The sequence below is a fragment of the Metopolophium dirhodum genome, chromosome 1 (genome assembly GCF_019925205.1).
Source record: "Metopolophium dirhodum isolate CAU chromosome 1, ASM1992520v1, whole genome shotgun sequence".
Lineage (NCBI taxonomy): Eukaryota > Metazoa > Arthropoda > Insecta > Hemiptera > Aphididae > Metopolophium > Metopolophium dirhodum.
The window spans coordinates 123,425,733-123,435,442 of NC_083560.1; the positions used below are offsets into that span (position 1 = coordinate 123,425,733).

Sequence of the window (9,710 nt, forward strand, 5' to 3'; positions counted from 1 at the left end):
GTGGGTGGGTGGTATTAACTATTCTTGAACCACCAACTGAAAAATGTCAAACCACCTCTGACTAGGACCGGACCAGTCCGATAAAATAAAGATGAAGCCAAACCGAACGATTATTTTATTATGATAATGATTTTTATTTTTCAACGTTAATATAAAATATGTAAAATTTTTAATATCAAACCGCACGGCTACCGTATTAATAATAATGAATAACATTTAACAGTATTATATAGTATTATACAGTGACCACTTATAACTTACTATACAGCAGAGCGACATCCACTTACCCACCTTTATCGTCATAAAGCTGTTTATAACTTTACAAGTTGATTATTTAGTGTAATGTACGTGATTGTATCTATTTGTTGCTAATTATGAATTCGCCATCAAACTAACTATTTTTATATTACCTATAAGGCCATACCGGGCACTGATAAGTAATTAGTAATTACCAAGACCAAGTAATGAAGTACCTACCTATTAGAATGACACCCAACCCAGTTTTTTCGGTGGTTCAGTGAACCACAAAATGCATGATCAAGACGCCTCTGGTCCTAGTGTTTGTTGAAATATACCAGTCCGGTCTGGTCTGTCTTCATTTGTATTTTATCGGTCCAATCCAGTCCTGGTCTCTGTTAAAAATTATCAGTCCAGTCCGGTCTATAAGAAAAAGAAACGTGCAGAGCTCCACCATAAAGGTAATTTCAAAGATTAATATCAATAAAAATCTGTTTTATCGTCCAGCTAATTTCTTATTGTATGAAACCCTAAAATTATTGTTCCTGTTATATTAATAACAGAATATTTCCTTTTCCTTTTTTTTTCAAAGATCGCGTTGTGTAATAGTTCAAAAAAAAAAATATGAAAAGTGTTTATTTCATCTTATTATGTTAATTATTAAGCAATTTTATGCTAAATATTATAAATAGTTTAAGATACTTGCAGTTATAAATGCAAGTATCTTAAACTATCGTCTGTATATAACATTTAGCATAAAATTGCTTAATAATTAACATAATAAGATGAAATAAACACTTATCATATTATATTTTTTTGTTTAATTAACCATGATTTAAATAATTGGTTAATTTATTTATTGAGATACAACGTAATTAAAAATTATTTATATTCAGCCAATACTGATTCGGCAATACCGATAACTCAAAATGATATATTTGACCGGTTTAAAATTACAGGTTTAATGCTGTATTTTTTATTCTTTTGTTATTTCTGAAATAAAATATTATACTAATTTGAAAATATTTTATTTATTTATTAATATGTAATAATTTGAGAACAAAATTAATTTTTCCAAAAACTTACAAGAATTAAAAAAAAAATTCTAAGCCTATTTACATGTATTTCAAACAAAAACTGTATACCCTCCAGGTAGGGTAATACCGGTCAGTTGCAGTATTTTTTTAAAATTAAAATTAAATATAAAAAATACATTAAGAAATTCAAATTCAAATTTCAAATTCCACAATAGGAAGTGTCACTACTGAGTGGCTTCTTCCAACAACTCATTCACGTCTTTGTAAATTAGCCCATATTCGTATTGTGTCTCTGGATACATATGGTATATTTCTTATATATAAAAAAAAAATAAATATGTTGTTGAGTTTATAATTTAATATTGAGGATTGACTTAAGTTTCGGAGTTATATTTGGTAAGATATAAGAGTTTTCCCTTAGGTGACCGCCATTCACCTAGACCAGTGGTTCTTAACCTTTTTTGGTTCACGGCACACTGTTTTATATCACAAGTTTTCACGACACACTCACGCACGCTTGAATACAACAACAATAACTTTGGCAACCATTTTAGGATTTTCAAGGTCCAAATTTTAAATCAATTTTACCACATTTTTTAAACGCCATGCATCCAAATGTAAGCAAAAAGCGTGAAGCCCAGGGTCTGGGTCCTGCTCACCCCCCCCCCCCCCCCTTATGACGGCCCTAATGCGAGAAAATTAGTCATCACTCATCGCTATGCTCTTACATATGCATCGCGGTCTTATCTGCACAATTAATTGACATTTAATTGCCACAGTTTTATAAAAATTGGTATTTTCAACAGCATAATCCCAAATACCAGACATTTCTCGTGTCACACCTAGTCGATCTTGCGGCACAGTATTGTGCCGGGGCACACTGGTTGAGAACCACTGACCTAGAGGTTTACACTAATAAAAAATCACTATTTTTTATAATATTTCAATAAATGGATACGTATACTACGAGCAAATAAACAATGGTTAGTACTTTGAAGAATTTAATTTAACTACAAGAAAAAATAATTATATATTAAGTGTTTACTATACTAGCAGAATGACAATTTTAATAATATTAAAGCTTCTATTATTTGTTCCAATTTTATTATAAATTTAATAAAGAATAATTTTATTTTAACGCATTAACTTGTACCACTAGAATATAAAATATTTTTATAAATTTTGAATCTTTAACTTAACTAGGCATTTAATTTAAATACAAAAAAATAAAAATAATATATTATATTATATGTGTTCTATGGCAGCATACAAAAACAATTTGATGTTAAAGCTTAAAAATTAACAAGATATAAACATAATTCAATAATAGTAGTTACATTAAATGATAAATAAATTGAAGAAATCATTCAAGTTAGAAGATTTAGTCTAAGAACTTACTATCACTCAAGGTTTCCGAGGAGCTGTAATGCAAATCGCGGTTCTCTCCCCGGTCCTCGATAATACGAAAAAAAAAAAAAAAAGGTTTGGTAAACCAAGTACATCAATACAATAATATTTATCATCTAATACATTTAATACTATACCAATAACACATGATATACATTAAGCTAGTATACTGTAATATCAAAATTAACAATATTAAAACATAAACAAAGAACAATATTATGTAAAGAATCATATCAATACTCGTGCTTAAAAAATACCTCAACTTTAGGACCACATTAACGAGTGAAACCCATTAGGATAACCATTTCAAGCAAATAAACTAAAATATATGATATGAATGGAGTAAATGAACTTAAAAGTACATCTTGTATGTTCAGTTATTTAATTATTAGAATATCAATAAAACCCAAAATCCTACAAAGCAATGTCGGAGCTTGGATAAGTATCAAAATACTTATATTAATTATTACAGGATGGTATTTAAAGATCTTACTGTTTCTTAGTTAGAAGATTTTGGTTTTATGAAACTTATACTTATTTTCTGGACTAATCGTTGTATTCAGTTTAAAACAAGCTCACATTTAAAATAAGTTACAGTACATTTAATATTAAGTATTAAGAATTCTAATAGTTATATCAATTATTGTTAAATTACTAAGTAGTATGAGAAAAATATTTTAATATATCAAATACAGTTTATGTGCAAATCTAAAAAACCAGTTTAAAAATAACCACAGTTATAAAAATTATTATAAATATCACCACAATTATTTACAAAAAAAAAAATTAAACAATAAACTAGCTCACTGTAGTCTTTTTCATATAAGAATAACCTCAGGCGAAGATCGATTTTTTGAGGTAAAGTCAGACTACACCACTTGATAAATCAGTTTATAACCTATTGCCACTGTCTGAGATTACCCTTATATTATGAGACCGAGTATAGAATACTATATACTACAATCATAAAATAGTAAACAATAATAAACAACAATAAACTTTAGATGTATACGATGATAATAAACAATAATAAATAAATTAGAAAGATATACAATAATAAAATTTTGCTAGAAATGTACTATAAAATATTAAAACATAAATAAATCAATAATAATTACTAGACAACAATCATTTTTGTCACAAATTTAATTCTAACATTACATAAGGGACATTTATTTGATTTTCTCCACAATTTTTTAGCACATGAGTAACAACAATAAATATGGCCAATTTTACCATGGTTAAATACACCATTTTTTGGCATTATGTAACATATGTTACATATGTTATTACTATTTTCAATACGAGTTGAAACACCCGGTTGAGAATTTGATGGACCGGATTTCTGAGAATCTTCAAGTATGTTGTATTCTTTTTTTGGCTTGGACACATTGTTTAAACGTTTGACATTTTTTATCTTGGGCCGAGGCTTGCTCCCAAAAAATTCCATTCTATACTAAAATAAAATTAGAAAATTATAATTAAATAATATATTGTTATCATCAGTGTTATACATAAATAAAAATATATTAATCAACTATAATTAATTTTCATAATATAATGTATTGTGATGTATGTTAAAAAAGTGTGAACACAAAATAAAATGATGGTCATAATTGTTGTCTCCAATCATCATACTGAATATTATATTGTAGTTGTGTAGCAAAACCCTTTACTTATATTATTATAATATTAGAGTAAAATAATATAGTATAAAAATGATTAAGAAAAAAAAGGCACCAAGTAAACTCCGTTAATGTGTTTATTTTTCACTATAAGTAATAACCTTTGATACAATACTAGATAAATAATTTATTTGCATATATAATTTTAAAAAAAAGCTTAAAATTGTCTGTTTGTTTATATTTTATTTAAAAAATTGTAAAAAAAAGATCACGCCACTCTAATATTAAAAAATCATTCACAGAAGAAACATGAAAAACCATTTTACTAATTTATGAATGAAATGTAATTAATATAAGTAATAATTACAAATAATAAGTAATAGTACTAGTATTTTATTTGTTCAAAATGAAAAAAAGATTGTGATAAAAATGATGGCATTTTTTATATATATATATTATTTGAATAATTTGGTTTATATAATATTGTATACATTGAAGTATTATTATTACATACAGTTTTGAATGATACTGCATTGAAGTCATTTTATCCAATTCAAAAATTGTCAGTTTATTGATACCAGATGTTTTTTTTATCTACCATAATTGAAACTCAAATTATTATTATCACACTTTTATCTTATCAATAGTGTTCTTTAATGATTTTGATTATAGTAACTTTTTTTTATTATTATTGATGAAAAAAAAAATTTGTGTAACAACAAAATTATATATCTATCAATTATTAATAGTTATTTGGTACTACTGACATACCAACACACACATGTGCGTTGTGTAATTTACATATAAATAACATATATAATACATCAAAATTAATGACAAAATCATATCAATTTGCAAATACTTACTCGAAAACAAACAAAACAGTATTGGAAGTAGGGATTAGGGTTTTCCTTCCTGCATTGCAAGCACGTTTTAAAACATGCTGGAGGTGGTAAATCTGTTTTTGGTGTTACTCTTCCATCAGTGTCGTCCGGATTGTATCCATTGTCTGGTATATCATCACAATTTATAATATTATTGGTCACCTAAAAAAAAAAAAATAGAATATCTGGTATACTAAGATGTTGACCATCTTATAAATATACAACATAATATCAAATTTGTGTTTAGCAGTTCAAGTTTGTATGATAATTATGAAGTTTGACAACAGGTCAATTAGGTCTCACTATATTATTAACGCATACTAAACAAAATTGTAACTGCTAAATACAAAATTGTTGTGTTGTATGTTCTAACGACAGCAACAACACTGTGGTTGTGGTATCCTCTTGAATAAATTATTTTAAGCTAAGATGAACTTTATAGATGCATGAGTTATTTACTTATCTAAGATATTTAATAGTTATTAAGTTATTACAAAGATTTTAAATAAAAACGGTTTGTATTTTACCTCAAAATCTATCAACGTTGAGGAATCTGAAGAATTTGATTCTATATGGCAAGAAGATGATGTGCTGACCACATCAAATTCTGTGTGGTTAGTTCGACCAATGCAGTCACAGTCGCTTCCACAACTTTTATCTGACGAAAGATCTGCTTCACTTATTGCTTCCACTAAGAATCAGTAATATTCATTATTAAATATTCATAATAAATGTATAGTTGTTCATGTAAATTGTACAATAAAATTAAAACTAGATTCATGTTTTTGAGATAGACATAAAATTGATGCTAAATTACTCATCATTTTTATTTTTCCTTTAGGAGTGCTCAAAATATTGCACAGCTGAGGACATCATACCCCCATGAGTTGTCTCTGTCTTACTAACAGTAACCTCCCCTACAGTTTAAAAACCACCGAATGGCCTAAGTTTCTGCGGGTTAACTAATAATAAAATATATATATATATACCAAAATGTACGTCCAGAAATTCCAATGTTGTGTTGTTGACTTAAATATTACAGTGAATTGATATATTAACAAACTTAAATTTATGAACATTATCTCTGTTTTCTTCTTCGTTTTTTTATAACATTTTTTATTTTTAAGTAAATTATAAGCATTTTTAAATATTAATATTTTACATACTCATAATTTACTTAAAAATTAAAATTTTGTAAAAAACAAATGAAGATAATTTTCTCTTGGAACTGCTAGACGTACATCTTGGTATATTATGCATTAGTAAGACGGACACAATACATGACATCTTTTTAAATAGAATTGAAATTGAGGTTAGACGGAACTCACAAAAGTTAATATATATATTTCAATAATAGTTTCTTTAAACATAATGAAACACTTGAGGTTGAGACAGATTATTTTAATTTATAAAAAAAAATGATAATTTAAAATAATTTATTTAGTTAACAGTTTTTTTTATGATGTGGACACTACAATTAATTACTTTAGTGAATACAGTAAAAATTTTTTTTCATGTTAGTTTAGTAAATATAATTTTTTCACCAATTAAAAACTAATAAATATACATACACATTATTTATTTATTTTTTTATTCAAAATATTGATTTTATATTAATTATTTTCTCATATTAAAAATGTTAGTTTAATTTAGTGTAATAATGGTTGAAGCCAGGAGGTCTAAATGACAATTAAAAATTTACAAATAGACTACATCATAAAAATAAAAAGTAAAAACTGTCAAAATATTTAACCAATATGTTTTATTGAAAATAATTACTTGTAGTTTTTGATTGAACACTATGTACACTTTCCGTGACATCTGAATCATCTTCTGTGTGAGAAATCAAATCATCAGTACATTCCAAAGCATAGTTGTAAATATACCTAGTCCTTTTGCCTCCCCAGGTGGCATCTTGATCGTCGTTCAAATCTGTCATCAGAATCATAAAACAAGTTAAAATTATACATTCAATAACTAAAAACCATATTTACATACCATTATTAGTATTCATATCGTTCACTTGTCTTTTCAAAGTATGAACCTCGGTATGGACCATATCTAAAATTTAATTTATTTTAAATTAACTATCAGAACATGCAATAACTTCCAAATAAATATGAAAATAACAAACTTATTATAGCAGTAGACAGCTTAATGAGAAATAAAATTGAATATATTAATGTACCTTTTAAATTATATATTTATACAACTTATAAATAGCATTAATTTTAGTTTCCTGATAATACTCTGCATAAAACAAACTTTTTTGTTCCTACAAACCTTTTACAAAACTACATATTTAAATACACTATAAAACAGAATGTGTTATTACAATAGGGTATATTTACTTGGTAATTTAACGAATTACCAATTTATACTAAACATTTATACATACATTTAATTAATTAATACCTAGTTATTAAATTAGAATGTTTTAGGTTTAACTTTAATCAAAATCTGCTTAACTTTTTTTTATTAATTTCTTTATATTTATTGGGGGACATTTTTTTGATTAAAGTAGGATTTACAGTTTTGATGTGTGTCGTGTCGTGTGAGGGCGTGGTAACTATGGTTACAACTGGTAACCAATTTGGTTTAAGAGTTAAGGCGGGTTTCCACTATGCACGTACGCGTATTGTGCATACAAATTCTTTACTGTGATTGGTTGGTTAGGTTAAGTTATCACAGGATTAACCACAATACCGTATTGTTGGACATAGCTGAACATTTTTCATATACACGGCAAACATGTATAGTGGAAACCCGCCTTAAGCTGTGGTAAATTATTGGTATACTTGATTGCAACTCAGTTATTCCATGATACCAACAATTAATGTCCAATCACAATACGATTTTGATTGACACGATACAACACATGACCTAGCTGTGAATCTGGCTTAAGTCATCTTCTGGGGTCACTTAGAATGGTATGAGCAGTCATTCAACATTTAAAACGCAAATATAGATACCAATATATATATATACATAAATATATATTGTGGCAAACCGTAATATAAACCGTCTCCTCACAATTGCCTCAGAAGTATCTGTACAATTTGATCACTTACAATACAAACATAATTCACAAATTGAGGCTTAACTATTGTGATTTATGTGTTTACTATGCACAATATAATAAGCTAACTACATTCTATGTAAAAGATGTAGGTATGAAATTAATTTACATAACAGCATCAAAGTGTACAGCGTTTCACACGCATGCATGCGTAAATACGTAAAATCGTAAACTTTGGAAAGATATCTTCCAAAAAAATAATTTGCGAGAATTTTTGAATTAGACTTTTATATTCAGTGCTTTAAAACACACATTTTGGGAGGAAAAAAATCGAAAAATTCGCGAGGGAACTAAACTGCATTTATACCGTTTTATTTAACGAAATTAAGTTTTCACAATTTAATCTATTTATCAAAAACATTTACTTAATTACACTTTTGATTTCCAAAAGTAGGTAACAAACCAATACAATTTAATATTCAAGCAATTCAAAACAAAACGTAAGAACTCCTTCGTTTTTATAATTATATAATATATAGGTAGTAGGTATACACAGTCGAAACGTCATAACTCGTAAATTTTCATAACTAGAATTGTATCTTGTCCTTTGAAGTGTTTATAAGTTGTATTCGATGTATATAATTCAAAAAATGTCAAATAAATTTTTATTCCCATCGAGATTCGGGTCACCGAGACTCGATGTAAGTATTATAATTTATAACAAAGACTCACCGTGAAAAAACTGCCAACAACCAAAACCGCAGTGGAAACTGTTTGTAATGAATACAGTTTCACTGGACGCGAAAACAATGTCAGAAAATGAGTTAAAACGTTCGACGCACTCGATAAGAATGTTATGATGCGGTCCAAGCTAAAACAAAGTGACGTAGTCAACACAGTCCACGACGAGTCACTACTGGCGAACGGCCATTGGGCATTGACCGAACAAAACACAACGAGCCTGCCATGACATGTAATAACATGCGAGTACAAGACGGCTTGTGGGAAGTCTGTAGTTGTGTACACAATCGACCGGATACGACGATTATCGAAATTCTCGATAGTGCTCGGCGTCAATATTATTATTTGACGCGTACAGGCAAAACGATCCGGGTCGGATCGATGGCGTTCTCAGATCAAAATCCAAAAACACGACTACTTAAAACTTCAAGACAACAGCAACATCGTTTAGACAACCATTAAACTATTTTTTACTCTGAGCAAAACTTTGAGAACACAACATTCAATTATATTTATATTATAAAAAACGTAGAACCAATACTTATAATATTGTTTATCGGCGATAAGCGATTATAAAAATAATTGATAACGTTAATGATATCTGAGCTGCTGGTACTGTTTGTACTTTGTACTATGTAGTTACAATAAACATTAGTTTATTATTTATTATATATTATATAATATGATATCATGAAATAGTTCACGTTTAGTTTCATTAGTTGTAATGTTAATATTGACTCATTATACAACTTAAAAGAAT

General features: G+C 27.6%; 1 protein-coding gene across 1 annotated transcript; it reads right to left on the reverse strand.

The window, feature by feature from the left end:
• Positions 1 to 2,262: 2,262 nt before the first annotated feature.
• Positions 2,263 to 9,494, reverse strand: LOC132936081 (protein Mdm4-like). Its single transcript, XM_061002760.1, has 6 exons — positions 8,942 to 9,494; positions 7,189 to 7,251; positions 6,970 to 7,122; positions 5,718 to 5,881; positions 5,173 to 5,352; positions 2,263 to 4,137 (listed from the first exon to the last, which is right to left on the reverse strand). The coding sequence occupies exons 2-6, from the start codon at positions 7,247 to 7,249 to the stop codon at positions 3,799 to 3,801; spliced, it is 897 nt and encodes a 298-aa protein (XP_060858743.1). The 5' UTR covers positions 7,250 to 7,251; positions 8,942 to 9,494; the 3' UTR covers positions 2,263 to 3,798.
• Positions 9,495 to 9,710: the final 216 nt, after the last annotated feature.

Coding starts and splice junctions, on each gene's coding strand:
- LOC132936081 (XM_061002760.1), bottom strand. CDS start 7,249: ATGGTCCATACCGAGGTTCATACTTTGAAAAGACAAGTGAACGATATG. Junction 5,882..6,969: donor TGTTCAATCAAAAACTACAA/GTAATTATTTTC, acceptor ACTGATTCTTAG/TGGAAGCAATAAGTGAAGCA. Junction 5,353..5,717: donor CAACGTTGATAGATTTTGAG/GTAAAATACAAA, acceptor TTTTTTTTTTAG/GTGACCAATAATATTATAAA.